This window comes from Ursus arctos, unplaced genomic scaffold, assembly GCF_023065955.2.
Source record: "Ursus arctos isolate Adak ecotype North America unplaced genomic scaffold, UrsArc2.0 scaffold_5, whole genome shotgun sequence".
In the NCBI taxonomy this organism is placed as follows: Eukaryota; Metazoa; Chordata; class Mammalia; order Carnivora; family Ursidae; genus Ursus; species Ursus arctos.
In genome coordinates, this window is record NW_026623067.1 from 65951236 (window position 1) to 65971740 (window position 20505).

Genomic DNA, 20505 nt, shown 5'->3' on the forward strand with positions numbered 1-20505 from the left:
CCATTGAATAAATTGAGATTACTACTTTGTTAAAATACAATAACTGCTATACCATTTGGACGCTTTTGGCAATGAGTAAGTGTTCTCATTTGAGAGCTGCTTCATAAGAAACAGTTCACAGAGGTGGAGCTACAGTATGCCAGAATAGTTGATTTCTTTTGGACTTAACTGAAACTAGGTTTCTGCTTTTAATATTTCCTAACAGCAAGGTGCTATTCTATATAACATGACTTATTTACATAGTTACCACAAAACACTTGGTATTTCGTGCAGTAATGACATTATTTCATTGAAAACAGTAATTTTAGTACTGCAGTATTTCAACATTTTTTCTGGCTACATTTTTACTTTGAGCTTTTACAAGTTGAAAACTCATGGTTGGGATATGATGGTTTATCTTGATTTTTCTGAAATTAATTTATTAACATTGTAGGCCTTATAAAGTACTGTCTTTACATTTACGTAAAGCAGATATTCTATCCGACTTATCTTTGTATCATGTAGATTTTCTTGTACATACACATGGTAGAAGTGAAAGAAAATATTTAATTGAATTTCAAGTTTTATGTAGGATTCTACTGACTACACGCCTATATTTCTTATACTATTTTAGTCTTAGATCCAAAGAGCTCAGAATCTGAATTTATTACTATTAGCCCCAGAGAGACTTCCTATAGTCTTAGTACGTATGGTATTATACTATTTTATTCATAAACTATTATATTATTTTAGTCTTAGGCCCATAAAGCTCAAAATCTGAATTTATTACTATTAACCCCATAGAGACTTCTCTATTAACTGACATAATGCCTGAAACATAGTAAGTACCCAATAAATGTTACTTATTAAAAAAATGTTGCGATATAATTTGGTTTATTTCATCACATTGATGGAATATATTCTCTGAATATTTATTATTATGAAGACATAAATTTATTGATTTTTGGTATCCAGCATTACGATAGAAATCCAGTGCCATTCTAACTCCTGATCATTCACATATAGTCTGTTTTAATGCTCTAGAATCTTCTGGGGTTCTCTTTTTGTCCCAATCTGAAATTCAATGTTGTTATTTCTTGATAGTAATCTTTTTTAAAATCCAGTGTGCTGGGACCTTAGTAGGCTCTTTCTGTCTGGAAATTTCAGTTCATGTATTTCTCCTAATTTTTAAATTGCTTTTCTGTTTTGTTTTCTCTTTTGGCTAACTTTTTAATGTGAATTTTAACTGATCCTCTTTTGGCTAACTCTGTTACATGGATTTTCACTGATCCTATACTATATTTACCCTCTAATTTTCTTACAGTTTCTCTCCTATTTTCCATCTGTTTCATCATTTGTGTCTGTGTGTGTGTGTGTGTGTGTGTGTGTGTGTGTGTGTGTGTTTTATGTGCAGCCCAGAATTTTATTCTTTGATACCTGAAGTCAGTAAGTATGGTTTCTACTTGTTCTGTATGAGCTCTAGGACAGGGGAGAATACCCTGTAAGGAACTCATGGAAACATGGGACTTACCCTGTTTCAGTACATTCCAGATGCTGCCTGCTGTCAGTCATTCTTCAGTCCCTTGATAAGTTTTGGTTTTTGGTTCAAAGTTTGTAATTGTTACCTCCAGGAGAGTTAGTTTAATGTAGCTTACTTTGCCACTACCTGAACTGGAACTACCTCAGTGTTAATTCTTAATTACATCTTTTTGCAAGAAAATTCAATTAAGGGGCGCCTGGGTGGCACAGCGGTTAATCGTCTGCCTTCGGCTCAGGGCATGATCCCGGTGTTATGGGATCGAGCCCCACATCAGGCTCCTCTGCTACGAGCCTGCTTCTTCCTCTCCCACTCCCCCTGCTTGTGTTCCCTCTCTCGCTGGCTGTTTCTATCTCTGTCAAATAAATAAAAATAAAATCTTAAAAAAAAAAAGAAAGAAAATTCAGTTAAATGCATGATTACATCCATTGTGCTCTTCAGTTCTTCTCAAGTATCAATAGAGAGTAATTTTTATACCTAATAGGCAGTTTTCTTATTTAGTGATTATCCACCTAAAAAAAGCCTTGAAAATTTTAGATGAATACTTTGTTTTTATCTTGTCTCTAGGTTAATAAGGTGAATAAATCAAAGTAAATATTATTAGTTTTCTGTATAAGTATTTTGGGATAGAAATTTATTTCCTAAAGATCTGCCATTGAAATACAATAAAGATTTTTAGGATTCTTAGTACCTTTTTTTCTGAAGTAGGTTCTGCACCCGTTGTAGAGCCCAGTGTAGGGCTTGAACTCACGACCCTGAGATCAAGACCTGAGCTGAGATAAAAAAAATCAGATGCTTAACTAGACTCAGCAACCCAGGCGAACCCTGATAAATATTTTTGAATGAAAAAAATATGGCAGAAGAATTTTTAATCCATAGTTTAAAAAGGCAATTATTAAGCTTTTAAAATTTTTTAGAAGAAATTCATAAACCATACAGAAAAATGAGCATATTTTATCTTTGATTTTATTTTGTCTTTGATCATTTCATTTAAGTTGATGATTTAAAGATACTTGGTATTTTTATGATTTTTTAAGGATCATTAGTTTTGAGTTTATTAGTTTATAATAATTGATTTTAAGGATATTAGAGTTACAGTTAACACAATATGTTTTTGTGAAAATATTTTGTTTTCAAAACGTTTTTAATGTCAAAATCATGACTTTTAACCAGTAATGCTATTTCATCAAATATAATTCAGTGCTTTGGGGCAGGATAAGGGAGGTTGGCCTTAAGTTTCTGAAACTTTTAAATGACAAAGAGCTAGAATTTTATAATCAGAAAAAAAAATCAAGATTCTATTATTTTAATTTTCCTGGAGAATGTTATGAGACACCTGAATAATTGTTACTTACTAAGATAAACTGGTTTTAAGTTCTGAAACAAATGATCTGTGCCATTTCATCCTATGTTTTATTAACATTTACATTTCCTAATTATCCCATAGCAGGATATTTTATCATAACTTTTGTCCAGTGTTTGCTTGCTTACTATTTCTGTGGGGCCTTAGAAGCTAAGCAACAGCAGTGATCCCAGCCCCACTGACATTTTTCTCTGTCATAGCCACTCTGGAATGCTACTGTGTTAAAATAACCAACCATTTTTAGAAGAAAATCAAATTCAAACTGACTTAAGAGAGTGGAGTTTTTTGTGCCCTTAGGTGTTATTTCTTTTGTGGTTTATTTGCAAAATCCTTCACATCGGAGCTTAGGTTTCTGTTCACGAATCTTCTATAGGATAAGTCATTATTTTGAAAACAGTGGTTACAATTGCTTGTGCAGGACCCCACTGAAAAGAAAAGTCAGTATTGGTATTCTAAAATACAGATTTCTAAGGTTCCCATACAACATGTAATTCTTTTGATAGGACCAAGGTATAGGTATCAAAAATAATACTGAGTAGATAGTTGCAGTTTTATTTCTACCTACAGATCATTTGGTAGTCTTATCAGCTGCAGTGGAGGGAGTCTGATTTAAAAAAAGCAATGAGAAACTTAACCAAAGGACATAAAAATAACTCTTGATTAGATGAAAAAGCATAATGATCCTGAATGGAGGAATTACACTGTTAATTCATACTTGAAATAAGTTAATTCCTTATAAAATAATTCAAAAAATGAGTATAATTCCAAACAAAGTTCCTAGTATTTTTTAGTTGCGTTTTTTTATTTGTTTTTAGCTTGTCTGAAATTCATAGTCAAAATTCTTGGGATGTGCTTGGCAAAATTAGACAATACAATATTGAAAAAAGGAATTAAGAGATGGACTTTATAATCTTTAATGATAAAACATATTATAAAGCTGTAGTAATTAAAAGAGCATCCTAGCACTAGTAAAAGAATAGTGAACGATGGTATTGAAAAGGAAACTCAAGAAAATACTTAAGTATACATAAATACGTAGTTTCTAATAATCATGACATTTTGTGTAAGTAGGGAGAGAATGGTTCACTGAGTAAATGGTGAGGAAACACTGCTTATGTATTTGGAGAAATAAATTAAAAATGAAAATATAGGTTAATAGTTACTTTCTCTGACTTGCAAAGATCTTGAAAGGAAACTTTTTATTTTTTTAAGATTTTATTTTAAGTACCTGCTTCCCCTGGTGTGGGGTGGAACCTACAATCCCGAGATCAGGAGTTGTGCGTTCTACCGACTGAGCCAGCCTCACACCCCAAAGGAAACTATTTTTAGATTAAACTACATTAAAATGTAAATACTCTATAAGTAAAATTGCCAAACCAGAAAAATATTTTCAGCATTTATGACCAAGTATTGATTCACTCAGTTAACAAACATATTTTGAATCCCTACTATGAGCATGGAGAAGGGAGACAATAACCATTTATAAATAAAATGAATTAAGATGATGACAACTGCTATGAAGATTATAAAATAGTTTCGTAATACCTGTACTGTTGGTATTTCTTTGTAGGACTATTTGGAGGATTCTAGAATGCTTATATCATAGTTAAGGTATATCATAGTCAAGACAGTGTCTCCAGAGGTAACATTGAATAGAAACTTGAATAAAATACAAGAGGAAGCCATGTGCAATTCAGGGAGAAGAACATTCTAGAAGAATATGCAAAGACCTATTAGTTTCCTGTTACCACTGTAAGAAAGTACCAAAAACTTTGTGGTTTTCTTATTTCTTTTAGCATCAAGAGGCTGCCAGCCTTCCCTGGCCTGTGTCCACATCATTCCAATCTCTGTTTTCATCATCACACTGCCCTTGCTCAGACTGATCTCCTGCTTCCCCCTTATAAGGACCTTTGTGATTACATTGGGCCACCTGGGTAATCCATGATAATAGCCCCATCTCAGCATCCTTGATTTAATCACATCTGCAAAGTCCCTTTTGCTATATAAAGTAATATTCACAGATGCTGGGAATTAGGATGTGGGTATCACTGGGGGTCAATTACTTATCCTACCATAGACTCTGGTAACTATATTCATTTTTAGTTGCTACTGTAACAAATAACCAGAAACTTAGTAGCTCAAAATAATAAATGTTTCTGTAGGTCAAAAGTCCAACATAGGGGCATCTGGGTGGCTTAGTCATTTAAGCGTCTGACTATTGATTTTGGCTTAGGTCATGAGCTCAGGGTTGTGGGATTGACCCCTGTGTGGGGCTCCACACTCAATGTAGAGTCTGCTTAAGATTGTCTCTCTCTCTCTCCCTCTTACTCTTCCCCCACCCCTCCGTTCTCGAGCTCTCTCTTTCGCTAAAGAAAGAAGGAAAGAAAAACAGAAAGAAAGAACATATTAAAAAAAAAAAAAAAAAGTCCAACATAGTAGTCTCATCTAGCTAAAATCTATGTGTCAGCAGGACTGTATTTCTTTCTGGAAGCTCTACAGGAGAACCCATTGCCTTGCCTTTTTCCACCTTCTGGAAACCACCCACATTTTGGTTCACGGTCTCCTTCTGTCTTCAAAGCATCTTTCTGTGCTTCTCTTCAAATTCCATGTCCTTCTGGGGCGCGTGGGTGGCTCAGTCGTTAAGCGTGTGCCTTTGGCTCAGGGCGTGATCCCAGAGTCCTGGGATCGAGCCCCACATCAGGCTCCTCTGCTGGGAGCCTGCTTCTTCCTCTCCCACTCCCCCTGCTTGTATTCCCTCTCTTGCTGGCTTTCTCTCTCTCTGTCAAATAAATAAATAAAATCTTTAAAAAAAAAAAATTCCATGTCCTTCTTACTGTAGCTGAAAAAGGAAGGTTCTCTAAGATTTATGTGAATAGATTGGGCTCATCCAGATAATCCACAACAATCTCTTTATCTCAAGGTCTGTATCCTTAACACATCTACAAAGTCCCTTTTTCACAGAGAAAGTAACATATTCACAAGTTATAGTAAGTAGGGTGTAGACATTTTGAGGGGGGCACCATTACATTTGGGGGAAGCTGTCTATTACATGTGGGAATAATTGACCTATTCAAGTGAGAGATGTAATTAGAGGGATGGTCATGAGCCAGATTATAAAAAGCCTTTTCATCCATTGGAGTATTTAAAGAGAAAATGGGTTGTAATAAAATGAGGAAATAGATTGGTGCTATTCTAAAAAACTCTGGGATGATAGATTCTGTATCTGTGCTATCTGATACAGCAGCTACTAGCCACACATCGCTTTTGAGCCATAAAATGTGGCTTGTGTTACTGAAGAACTCAGTTTTTAATTTTAGGTAATTTGAACTTAAATAGCTTATGTGTAGCTAGTAAGTATTGGAAGCAGGACTGTTGGAAGAACTATTGGAAGATACTACCTCTATTTTTGGAGAAATTTTGCTGTAGCAGAAGCAGAAAAATGAACAGTAGCTAGAATTAGATATGACAGTAAGGGGATTTTGTTTTATTTGCTTTTGTTTTTAGACTGGTAATATTGAAACACATTTGTATTAATTATGTATTGTTGAGTAATAGGTTATCACAAACTTGGCAGCTTGAAACAGTGCACATTTATTACTTCACAGTTTCTATGGATCAGAAATGCAGGCTTGACTTTGCTAGGACTCCTGTGAAAGCTGCAGTCAAGGTTTTGTCCAGAGCTGCAATCTCATCTCAGGGTGAAGGATCTGTTTTTAAGACCATGTCAATGCTGGCACAGGTCAGTACCTTGTAGCCTGTTGGACTGAGGGCCTCAGTTTCTTGGGGGCTGTGATGGTTAACTTCATGTGTTAACTTGGATGGGCTGGAAGTGACTAGATATGTGGTCAAACATTCTGGATGTTTCTGTGAGGAAGTTTTTGGATGAGATTAACATTTATATCAGTGGACTTTGGGTAAAGCAGAATGCCCTCCAAATAAGGGAGGACCTCAGTCAGTCAGTTGAAAGCCTGAACAGGACGAAAGACTGATCTCCCCAGAACAAGAGGGAAATCTGCCAAGAGATTTCATTGACTCCTCCTAGATTCCCAGACTGCTGGTCCACCCAGCAGATTTTGGACTTACCAACCTTCATAATCATGTTGGCCAATTCCTTACAAGAAGTCTCTTCCTATATGTATAAACATCTTACTATTTCTCTGTCTTTAGAGAATCCGTCTAATGCACTGGCTGTTGGTCAGAGGCTTCCCGTGGCTTTAAAACGATTATTTGTCAGAGATCTTCTTGGTTCCCTGCTGCGTGGGCTTCTCCAGCATGGTTGCTAGTGTCATAAAAGCCAGCAAGGGAAGACTGTTAGCGAGGTGGATATTATAATCTTATATAGCTTACTCACTGAAGTGATATATGTCACCTTTGCTGTATTCTGTTGATTAGAAGCAAATCAAAGCCCTCCCTGTACTTAAGGGGAGGGGATAACACAGGTTATGAATCCCAGGAGGTTGAGATAATCAGATGCCGTCTTAGAGGAACTGCTGTGTACTATTTAAGCAGTCATTTACCTTCATATAACCTTCCAGTGGCTTTTTGTTATAATCGGAATAAATGCTCAACTTCTTACTGTGGCCTACAAAGTTCTGTGTGATCTAGTCTCCTGTTGACCCTTTCCATCTCATCTGCTGTGTTCTCCCCCTAAGTTTTTGCAAGGTCTTGTTCCCTGACTACCATATCCAAAGATACGCTGCCCTCTAGTCACAATCTCATTACCTATCTTATTTTCTTCATTGATTCTACAGCTGTGTGAAATTATAATCGTTGTGCACCATCAACTCTTTCCAAGAGACCAGACACATTGTTTTCCTTTCTCACAGCAGTGTCTCCAATGCCTAGTACATAGTACATACTCAACAAGTCTGATGAAAGAATGAATGAATGTGTTCTGTGTTTCACCATGTAAGAATGGGTATACTAACTTTTAACTCCCCAAAAACTTAATTCCTAATACTCATTGTTGACTGGGAATCTTACCAATAACATAAACTGTTGCCTAACACTTGTTTTGTATTTTATATGTATTATATACTGTAGTCTTACAATAAGGTAAGCTAGAGGAAAGAAAATGTTACTAAGAAAATCTTAAAGAAGGAAAAAATACCTTTACAGGACTGTACTATAAAAAATCTGCATGTGAGTGGACCAATGCAGTTCAAACCCGTGTTGCTCAAGGGTCACCTGTACAACACAAATAATAAACCCTGCTGTAAATTATGGAGTTTAAGTATTACTACCTAAACAATATTGATCTCATCCATTGTAGCAAATGAGCACATGCATACAGATGTTAATATCAGGGGCACCTCTGGGTGGGGGGATGGAAACTGTCCCCATTCTATTATTCTGTAAAACTAAAAGTGCTCTAAAAAAATAAAGTCTATTAATTTAAGAAAAAAATGGGGATACTAATGTGTAATATGTAGCCACTATCCCTTTGCAGCTTTTAGCATACTACAAAAAAAAAAAAAAGTAAATATTGTAATGCTATGATAGATATCCATACTTACTCACTAGACCACCCAAGTGTAACTGAGTGAATGGTGAATGTCTAGTGGAAAATGCAGGGAAGAGCTAGTTTTGTAGTGAGGGGGATGGGCAACGACTTCTGTTTTGGCGTTTAAAGTTTGAGGTTTGTATAGATTATTTTGCAGCATTCCGAAAAGGAGTTAAATGTGTGTATAAGTCTGGAGTTCAGGAGAGGCCTCACCTACAGATATGCATTTGGCAGTTTGCAATTTATCTGTAATAATGGAAGCTGTGATCATGGAAAGCCCTGTAACTATAGGGGAAAAAAAAAGGTAGGTCAAGAGACCATGCCAAGAAATACTACCATTTAGCATCTAAGTGGAGGACAGAGAAGCATACTGCACAGATGTGATTAGACAAGTATTATGAGATTTAGAACAGTGTCGGAGAATCCAAGGCAATATTTCTTCATCAGCACCTAATACCAAAAATAAAGAACAGGCAAATAATAAGTAACTACTGTTCTCTATCACCTTCCCCCAATGCACTTACTATAAAAAACCTTCTAGTTGACTCTAAATCCCTGTATAATTTTTCATTGTTAATTTTAACTCCTTATTAGGCTGAGATAAAGCTAGATTTTAATATATTTCTCATGAACCAAAAGACTCATCATCTATTTTAAGACAGTAGTGGAATGAACATTTATAGTCATTCAAAGTAAAAGTAACTTCTGAGATTCCCTGACCACATAGGCTTTGGGTTTTTTGTTTTGAAGGATTCTCTGACTTCTACCAATGATTTTTACAATTATGAAGACCAAAATAAGAATTTTTACATGATATTTAATATATTAAAGCATATAGCACGCCCTTAGAATTCTAATAATTTCCTGGCACTCTAATTCGAGATGAGTATTTTTCACTTTTAGATTATTGCGTTTTGATTGTAAGAACCTACAGGATCTAAAATATACAGAGCCTTGCTTGATCATACAATCATCTTGAGATATTTAAACATTTTTTTAATGAGCTGTAAGAAATCTGGGTGAGAACATAGTTGGAAAGGTGACATTAGTAAGTTCTAGATAGCTTAGAAAAGCAATGTGACCCGTTGTCAGCCTAGAGAAATTACTGCTTTAGGAGGTACATTTGTAATGTTATTTATTTAAATATGAAATAAACATTTCACTAAACCAAAGAGTTCATGATACATATCTTAGTAAAAATAGATTTGATCTAAAATATGAGCATGATAATTAACATAAATAGGCCAAAGTAATACAGTTTAGTCTCTTTTTTATTACAAAACTTGACTGCTTTCCTATATTACTGAATTTTGTAGCTGTGTATTATAACAACTAAGTATATGCAACTGTGTATTTGTCTAAAATAGACAAAACATTCTGTATTATAAACTACAATGGGCAAGCTTTACTTTTTTAGTGTACACATCTAGATACAGCTAAACTTTTGTCTGATAGGAATAAATTAAAAACACATACTGAAAAAAATGAGTTCCTCTCTGCCATCATTTGCCTAGTAATAACATCAAGGTGTCTTTATTCCTCCTTTTCCTTTAGCTTTACATTTTGATTCCCAGGACAGTAGCATAGATTAATTCTGCAAGGTTATTTAGACTACTTTGAAAATGTAACAAAACTCAAATTCTTTAATTGGTGTGTTCTAAGCAGAATATCAGCTCACACTGTGATAACTCTCCTCTCCTCAGAAACATTCTCCCCAGAAACAAACAATCCCCCAGGAGTTCGTTAGTAATTATTCATAATGTTTATTTTGTATACTTTACTAATGCTATATATCTCTTTAATCTGGCTACTCCAAAGAACCTGACAACTGAGTATATAACTTCATAACATTCTTTTAAAAAAAAATCTGACAAAAAAAATCCTTGAAGGTTTTATTAAACATATATATTATCATAGTATCAAGTGCTATTATACAGTTTTTTAACATGCATTTTTTGTTTCAATTACACTATACAATAAGATAAAAGTTTGTTATATTCTTAAACCATTTAAAATATTTCTTAATTTGTATTCAGAGCATCACGGTCCCAATTTTTTTTGTTGTTGTTGTTTAAGTAAGCTCTGCTCCCAGTGTGGAGACCAGTGTGGGGCTTGAACTCAGGATCCTGAGATCAAGAACTGAGCTGAGATCAAAAGTTAGACACTTAACTAACTGAGCAACCCAGGTTCCCCATTGTCCCAGTTTTTTATTTGCTTGCCCCATTATAGTTACTTTCCTTTATTAATAAGGATCATTCCAATAAAAAATTGAAGTCTTTATTTAGCGCTTAATATATGTCTAGAGCTCTGCAAGATAAGTGTGAAGACAGTGGAAGAAGTATAAGATAGGTCCTCTGATCTTAAAGAGCTAGGAATTTAAAAGACTACATTTCTGGGGGCGCCTAGGCGGCCCAGTCGTTAGGCGTCTGCCTTCAGCTCAGGGCGTGATCCCGACGTTATGGGATCGAGCCCCACATCAGGCTCCTCTGCTATGAGCCTGCTTCTTCCTCTCCCACTCCCCCTGCTTGTGTTCCCTCTCTCACTGGCTGTCTCTATTTCTGTTAAATAAATAAAATCTTTAAAAGGCATAAAAGACTACATTTCTGAAACAACTAGAAGAAAATATAAGGAGGATGAAAGGAGGGAAAAATTGTGAGACAAACTCTGAAGTATTAAGAATAGAGAGGTCAGAATAGACTAAAGTAGTGACCTGGGTTTTGAAGTGGTAGGTAAGAGGTATGGCACTTAATTTTGGATTTAAGAATTAACAGATATGCAGACAGATATCCAGAACAAACAAAGCACTGGCTAAAGAAAATGGATAAGTTTTCTGAAATTGGGAATTTTTAATGCAGATCAGATTTTAAAAATCCTATTATTTGCTTGTTTTAATATCTAAAATTATGACACTTTAGAACCAACTAGTGCAAATGCCTATGATTATCAACATTTAAAAAGTTAATTGTTCTCAACTTTTTTACACAGAAAAATAAAGATGTGGCTTAAAATTTTAGATTACAGACTGAATGAGGTGCCTACTATAGGTCAATATACTGAATTCTCTATAAGATCTTAAGAACTGACTACAAAAAGAAACATTTTTGACCATGCCTCTAAAGGAGAGACATGCTTTCAGATTGCCTTTAATTTGTGGTTTCTAATTCTGGTGTACCATTTGAAGTCCTGATTTTATATTGTAGATTATTTTGAAATTACAGAACTAACAATAAAGAAAAGCTGTGCTAATAGCCTTCTATGTCAAACAAAAAGCTAAAGTAGAAGTTTTTAAAACCATCTCACCCATACAATGTGGCTTTGTGCAAATTTGCCTGTTTTAAATATAATACTTTTTTAAGTTGCCACTTTTTATATGGGGGCTAGTATAAAGATCTGTTGGATATAGGGGCACCTGGGTGGTTCATTTGGTTAAACGTCAGACTCTCGTTTTTGGCTTAGGGTCGTGATCTCAGGGTCATGAGATCGAGCCCCACCATCGGGCTCTGCACTGGGGTATGGAGCCTGCTTAAGATTCTCTCTCTCTCCCTCTTCCTCTGCCTCTCCCCACTGCCAGTACCCCCTCCTCCCTGGCTCTCATGCTCACCCTCTCTCTCTTTAGGAAAAAAAGATCAGGGCTCCTGGGTGGCTCAGTCAGTTGAGTGTCTGGATCTTGATTTCAGCTCAGAGCATGATCTCAGGGTCTTTGGGTTGAGCCCCCCGTTGGGCTCTGCACTCAGCACAGAGTCTGCTTGTCCCTCTCCCTCTGCTCCTTCCTCCACCTGTGCTCTATCTCTAAAATAAATAAAAGCTTTTTAAAAAATTGACTTGATATAGAGTTAGAGTGTAGAAATACTTTATGCTTCCCATTTCATTAGGTCTGATAAAAGGCCCTGATCAGAGTTCAGTGCATATGTCCCCTTACATCTTCAGTGATGTGGAAAGGCTGGAACAGCAGAAGTGAAAGTAGAAGGCAGCTTTGTGCGGTGGCTCTGAACTGTGTGTATTACAGGAAGGCTTGTCCACCAGTTACTCTTCCATTCCAAACTTTTTCTAAGAAATAAGTTGAAAATTTAAGTAAATCTCTTTTCTTGGATTGAATTTCTAGATACTTCTTATATATTTTTATTTTTTAGAATAACATGTTCACGCCAATAAAGTGAATATAATTAGCCAAACTAGTGAATATGATTAGCAAATAGAAAAAGAAAATAGTTGCCTATTCCTAAGAAGAAATGACATTTTAAGTTTATTCTATAGTGAATAGCCAAGAAAAGATTTAAGAATTCTCTTTTGGAGTTTGAATATATAGGTTTGAATGATATTTTGAAAGAAATTGGTTATGAGTAATTTAGAATTGGTCCCTTCTTCCTTTGCCATCTAAGATAGACGAGTAGGCAGCTGGACTTATGCTTATCTGTGCATTTGTATTTTACCAGTTACTTTATTCAGGATTAAAGTGTGGCGTGAATTCATTATCCATTTGGCATTGCTGAAACTTTCGAATAATGAAAAACTCTTTCCTTTCTAAAAATTTCTATCTTAGTAAAAGCTGCCTGACAGTTTTGATAATGAGAGAATACAGAATCATTTTATGGGCTTATGTTTTACTGATAATGTAACCTATTATATAACATTAAGCTAAATTTTTCTTCTATTTTATATCAGTTCAAAGTTATATTTTATATATTCTGTAGGTGATCTTTAACTTGTGTGTATGTGTGTGTATACTAGGAAAAGCTTCAGAAGGTAAATGCTTAAATTTATTTTTTCCCTTAAATTTACTTTCAATTTATATATTCTTTACACAGATAAAACTTTCTTTTTCTGTGTGTGTGTGGTGTGAGGGGCAGAGGGAGAGAGAGAGTCTTAAGCAGGCTCCACACCCAGAGTGGAGCCCGATGGGGGGGCTCTATCTCATGATTCTGAGATTATGACCTGAACCAAAATCAAGAGTTGGATTCTTAACCGACTGAGCCACCCATGTGCCCCAGATAAACTTTCTTATTTCAACTCCTATGCTTTTAAAATGACTCATATTTAGTTATATGTGAAAACTGCAAATGTTTTAAGCCATCTGATCCTAAGTGTATGAAAAACAAATAAATCAGATATGACAAATAGTCTGAAGTAATTTTAACTGAATAAATAAAAATTCTTAGACTTTTGTAGATTTTCTTATGGTAAACGTTGCTTAAATTGCTTGATTTAGCTTATGTATATAGCCCAATACGATTGGATGTACTAGTTGAAATAAAGGACAGTTTTTCTTAATCTGATTTCCCTGTTGTTAAGAAACAAGAAATGGTGAGATAAAACAGAATTAAGTAGACATATCTGCTTAGATCTCAGAAACACACACAAATACATAATTTTTTTTTATGGTGAAAGCAGTGCTATTCGGTCCTCTAAAATGTGCAATAATCCTGAAGAATATTAATATTCTTTGTTTCCGTCTGCATTTTAAGTGAGTATCCGTAAAGGCTTCTTAACACCTAGGAATCATCAGTATTTAAGCCTTTTGGCAGATTTTCTATAGTATTAAGTAAGACGTACTTACATTTTCTATCTGAAAATTTCAAAGTAAATTAGTAAGCACGATTTATCTAGAAAACTTTACTTTGTGGGGTTAAACACGCAGATGTTCCTAAATTACTCCTAAATGATCCTAAAAATTCCTAAATGACCCTAAATATTACTAAATTATATAAATTAACTGAAATGTCTTATAAAATGCCACCTAGATTGCAAATATTGGATTTTCTCTTTACTGACTTTCAGCTTTATTTGTACATTGACTAATAGCAATTTTCCTCAGAATTATCAATCACTGTTAAATATTTCTCTCTTTTTTAAAGATTTTATTTATTTGAGAGAGAGAGAGAAAGAGCATGAGCTGGGTGAAGGGGTAGAGGGAGAGGGAGAAGCAGGCTCCTCGCTGTGCAGGGAGCCCAGTGCAGAACTCGATCCCAGGACTCTGAGATCATGACCTGAGCTGAAGGCAGATGCTTACCAGATTGAGCTACCCAGTGCCCCTGTTAAATATTTCTCAATTTGAATTTAATATGTTTATAGAAGTAATCTTTCAAAAGCAAGACATTTTAGAAACGTTCCTGTTAGATGAATACCATAGTAGAAATTACTGATCGTGGAGCCCAAAAAAACAAAAACAACAAAAAGGCTTCAGTTTTGCTCGCAGTTCTGCCACTCAGTGCCATTATAGTCTCTCTTAAGAATTACGTGTAGGTTGTGAACCTAATTCTTCCTCTTACTAGTTTTTAAATTTTAAATTTTTTATTATTAATTTTTTTAAAAGACCTGAGCAGAATCCAAAAGTCAGATGCTTAACTCACTGAGCCACCCAGGCACCCCACTAGTTTTTTATTTAGGTTACCCTCTTATGTCAGGAAACAGCATAACAGCTTAGCATAGGAGGATTTTGGCTGTTCCTTCAATATATTAGATAACAACTCTGAACCTCAGTTTACTAATTTATGAGGTGGATATAATAGCTTCATTTTGGTGATGATTAGATGAGTTGTATGTGTGTTATGCCTGAGTTAAATTTCAACTGCAAGACATGGTAACTATATAATAATAATCATTTTAAAAATCTTATATTTAGCTGTTATAATAATTTTAATAGTAAGGATAATTATGATTAAATCACTGTATTTCATTATTTTTATCTATCAAATGAGGAGAACCTGTGTCCCCTTCTAAATTCCATGACTATAATGAAACCGTATTATGGTATTTCATTTTTAAGTGCCTCTGGTAGAGGATATGCCTTCACGAGTCTTACCTTTATGAATAAGTACAAAAACTTGACATTGGACAATTTTAATTTATTGGTTTTTTGATACAGAAGTAATTATTGAGTGGTACCCCCAGGTTTATCAGTTTCCTAAAGCCCTGCATTTCTCTTAACTCTTACCAAAATTTTGCTCTTTCTTCAGAAATAGATTATGTCACTTATTCTATGTTATCATCACTAGTAACTTATATAAAGTACCATTAAAAATATTTGTATATAGGGACGCCTGGGTGGCTCAGTTGGTTAAGCGTCTGCTTTCGGTTCTTGTCATGATCTCAGGGTCCTGGGATCAAGTCCTGCATTGGGCTCCTTGCTTGGGGGGAGCCTGCTTCTCTCTCTGCCTGCTTCTCCCTCTGCTTGCTGTTCTCCCTGTTTGTGTTCTCTCTCTCTGACAAGTAAATTTTAAAAATCTTAAAAAAAAAAATCTTCGTGTATAATTCGTTTTCTTACTCTGAGTAGTGACTTAAGTTGTAGTAAACAAATGGTAGTATGCTTATATGGTATTTAGTTGTTTTCTTCTCTGCTAGGAGGAGGGAGAGTGACTTACCACTTATTATATTATATTATTATTATTATTCTTGGGTTATATGTTGATTTACATGATAAACTTCCTTAAGAAGGTAGGAAGTTGCCAGTTTTTCTTCACTGTATGTATATCTGATAAATGCACTGTATTTGAATCTTATACTTTCCCCCCTCAGAAGAAATTATGTATATTTAAAACTGGACCACTCGATTTTTATATTCTCCCAAAACTAATAATGTTTTCCTTTTTGTTCTAGTTCAGACTTGGTTCCTTCAGTCTAGAGAAAGTTGCAAGTCCAGCTTTAGTCATTAGAAAACTTATTTGTGATTGCCTGGACACCATCACAGAAAACCAAGCCAAAAATGAGCACCTGCAGAAGGAAAATGAAAGGCTTCTGCGAGATTGGAATGATGTTCAAGGACGGTATGCGCTAGTGTTCTTGTATTATAAAAACATTAAGCTCTCCTTATATTGCTATAGATTTAAGTTAATGATTTGTAAGTTTATAATATATGTAGCCTAGCATATATTTAACATAAAGTCTTAGTATGATTAAACCAAACTATTGGTCACTACTGTGCATTATTGGAGTACATTAACACAGGTCATTAGTATTTGGTGGCACCAGCAAACTAATGAACAATAAGGAGTAATCAGGCAATGAGAATCAGAAGCCACTAATACGAATTAAAATTTAGGAAGTTGATATTTATAAGATTTAATGTACCTCAAATTATAGAATTAATAATGAATAAAAAAGAGACATGAAATGTAAATATGCCAATTGGTTACTTATATGGAATCTTTATATAAATGGTAACTATTTCATATGCTGTGTGCTTTGGTTACGGATAGAGACTTATTTTGCTCACTGAGAATACATATTACCAGCTTTTTTTTTTTTTTTTTAAGGATTTTTATTTATCTATTTATTTGAGAGAGAGTGAGAGTAAGAGCGAGTGGGAGAGAGAACATGAGCAGGGTGAGGGGTGAGGGACCAAGGGAGAAGCCAGCTCTCTGCTGAGCAGGGAGCCCCGATGCAGGGCTTGATCATGATGCGGGATTCCGGGATCATGACCCAAGCTGAAGGCAGATGCTTAACCAACTGAGCCACCCAGGTGCAGCATACTGCCATCATTTTTAAAAGATGAAGTAATTGTGATTACTAGATAAGACATTTGGAAGCCTTTATTTTCCTGATTTTTCCTCTTATTTTTAAAATGATGAAGAAAGTCACTTTACTTCTTACTATGCTTTTTTTTTTTTTTTTTTTTTTAAACAATATCATGATCTAGGCCAGCCCAGGTTGTATTTTCTATTACTCTGTTATGTATAAGATGTTGGAAGGAAATAAAATATATGTTGTGACCATTTATATCTCTATAGAGACATATAAGATCATAAGCACATGTTTGTACATATATGCATGGCAACATCTGAAAGAGTTATATGGAATGTATATAATAATGATAATATTATCATTGTATCTAGTATATCCAGTAGATTTTTTATCTTTCATTCAAACCGGTAGTTCTAAAACATTTTCCAATTTAGGATCTTTTTAGGATAATCCTTAAGATTGTTTTATATGGATTGGTATGTAAATTTGAGAGTACATGAAAAATGTGAAGGGTTTACCACTATCAGTGTATGTTTGTAGAAAGGGTGTTGACTACAAGAAATTATGTTTCTGTACATCCAATTATATTTATTAATATAAGACATGAAAACTTAACACCTAACTTGACTATATTTGGCTCTCAGTAATTATATTAAGAAAGTATCTTGTTCTTTTTCATCTCTGAATTAATTTATCTCCAAGTGTATAAAAATAATGAGGCCAAATCAAAACTCTAAATATTAGAAAGCCATGTGGAAAAATAAGTTAATTTTGCTCTTCCTCTTTCTCCTTAAAATCATGTTAGTATAAATCAGTATCAAATATCTACACTAGAAAGCGTGGTTTTGGGTCTTCATCTGTAGTATGGATATGCTTTTCTATTTTATATATGAAACAAATCAAGTTAAAGGAGATGTACTATGGCAGTGGTAAGCCATTATATTTAAAACTCAAAATACCCTCAAGATGATAGGAAATTTGATCCACAAATTGCCCACAAAAATGCGGACTGGGTATTTGGTACTTCAACAAATTGCTTTAAAATGTCTGCCAGAGGTTGAAAGAGGTGTTATCTCATCAGTATTCAACACCACCTCTGTAGACTGGAAAGCAGCAGGGTACAAAGATGAGACGGTGGAGACAAACGCACCCTGTGCTGTAAAACAGTGGGGGAGGGCCGTGTGTAATATGTGGCCCCCAGATGCCTGATTTGCTATTCCTGAACTGTCCAGAAAGTGCTTTTGCATTATTGTGGTAAAATGTTTCCTATTTAATCAAAAGCACAACCATATCTCTCATCGGCAGGCTTATTATGCTCCAGCTATTCTTTTTTTGTAAATTCCAGGTCACGTATTATCTCCAGGGGTTGAAGATGTGTGCCATTGTGGTAGCCCCCCAAACAGAGGAAAGTGAGACTGCTCCAGAGAATTCTAGGCTCTCGATTGTATTCCAGTTGTTAGATTAGTTAGCTCTATCTCTTTTCCAAATTTCCCAAATGGTTTTCTTTCCTATCAGAGGAAAAGGTGGCCATTTTAAAGAGCTGGAAATACATCTTGGTCATGGCCAAGCGGTACTTTCTTAAATGTTCCCTCTCTAGAGCCTTAGTACGGTAGCAAATGAGCAAAGGATTTAGATCTCCACCTTCTATATGGCAGTAGAACTGATGAAGAGCCTTTAGAGAAATTAGAAATAGGACATGAACATAGTGAGTTAGGTAACTGAAGACATAGAAAGTAGCGAATCATTAGAGTGGTGGCCATGATGTTAGGCCTGGTCACAGTTCAGTTTTCTGGGTAGCCTTTGATCCTCTTATATCAGTGTCCATCCATGTTCCAATCATTTTTTCCCCATCATTGTGTCAGACTGGGTATGTATGGGGAAATGAAGGGGAGACTGGCACAAAATAGGTGATGAGAATTCCCTTAGAAGCTATGGTAGATAGGTCCTTAATAAATGTAATACACAATGGGGTATTACATGAGCAAAAAACAGTGTGCTTGTTAAATCGAAAATGTTAATGATATGTTAAGAGGAGAAATGTGAGTTACCAAAAAGAGGAATAGTATGCCAGCTTTTGCAAAATATATTTTTAGGTAGAGAATATCTGGCAGGAGAAAATTAAATGTTAATAGTGTATGTCTGGAATTGTGGATTAAATTTCTTTTTTTACTTTTTGAGGTTATTTTTTGTATGTATTTTGTTATTGAAATATGTGTAATTATAATCAGAACCAACTCTAAAGCTATTTCCATTTGGGATGACTGGAGAATAAATAAGAAATGAGGAAATTACAGTATGAGTAAAAGAATGAGCTTTAATGTGCAGACTTCTAACATATATATTTGCTGTTATTTTGTATTAACTGTTTAATTGTTGTATTCTTAGCTCTGTTTTGAACAAGTGACATGTCTGATCAATTTAATTTTGTATAGTTTAGGCGAAGGAGAAAACATTAGAAATATTGTTATGTGACTCCTTAAGTTATTAGCTATATTTATTTCACTTGTTTTTCCTATTTAGTTTCAAATACAACTCTTGAGTTCCATATTACTGAATGGGTCTTTTGTTTGCATTCAGACATCAAGTTAGACACTTCAGCTTTATTCTGCATTATAGTTATTAAACCTGTAATTGGAGGCAGTTCTCAGCAGATTGAATTGGGTTGACACTCATGGAATCACTAGAATAGAAGAGACCTTGAAAGCTCTTTTACTTCATCTCTCTGCCTTCAAGCTAGGATCACATTATATCCAGATGAATTCAGTCTGATTTTTAAAAACCTCAGGAGATAGCTTCAACTCCCCTTGGTAGCCCATTATAGTGTTTAAGAACAGTCACAGTCAGAAAATTCTTCCTTCCATCTCTTGGTAATCTGAGTCCTTCATGGTATAGTTGAAGGCCATTTCCTCTTGTTCTGTTGTCAGAGAGGATGAGGAACAGCTGTTTACCATCTTCTTCAGTACTTAAAGCCTTATTAAATCTCGTTACCACTGCTTTCTTTTCCAGTTCTTAGCATTCTTTGTCCTCTGAACTCTATTCACGCTTTCTTTTGCTGTCCATCCCTGACCTGGATATAAATTTGGCCAGAGCTGATTGTAAATGTAAGGATTACTGCACAATTTCTAAGCACCACATGTTCACATTTATCTGCTATTTTATTTTGGGTTATTGTTTTAATATGTTTTATTTTGGATTATATTTTTGCATGAAATTGCCTTATTTCTGCTCTTATTTTTGTTGTTAATTTTTGGTGTTTGTGATATTTTGGTGTTTTGATACTTCGATGTTATATTCTTAGACTCTGTTTTCCCTCATAGAAGTATTTTATTTTGAATATTCAGTATTTCCCATATTTAGTCTTTATCCTTTTAACTTTTAAAAAAAATATTATTCTTTCATCATAGTTTTTAGATATGTCAGTTCTAGGGTACTAATTAACCTTAACGTTATTGTTCTTTTGTCCTAGTCACTGTTGAAAGGATGAAACATCATTAGTCCTTTCCCGTTTGATGTTATTTATGTTTTCATCAGATTTGAGTTTTGCCTTGGAGATGACCCTTGGACTAGTTGTAGCCTAATCTAGTTGTATGTGAGTTCTCCTTTAGTATCACTGACTTAGCAGTGAATCCCATGTCTCTCCTTCATTAAATGGCCTCATCTTCTAAT

At 34.9% G+C, this 20505-nt stretch overlaps 1 protein-coding gene across 9 annotated transcripts in view; it reads left to right on the top strand.

The window, feature by feature from the left end:
* The window catches only part of XRCC4 (X-ray repair cross complementing 4), a 270818-nt gene that overhangs the window by 72318 nt on the left and 177995 nt on the right, over positions 1-20505 (top strand). For all 9 annotated transcript variants that reach the window (XM_057307398.1, XM_044384061.2, XM_048221136.2 and 6 more), the window contains one exon: positions 15976-16142. In XM_057307398.1, the coding sequence (XP_057163381.1) occupies positions 15976-16142 (167 nt within the window). The remainder of the gene's footprint in view (positions 1-15975; positions 16143-20505) is intronic.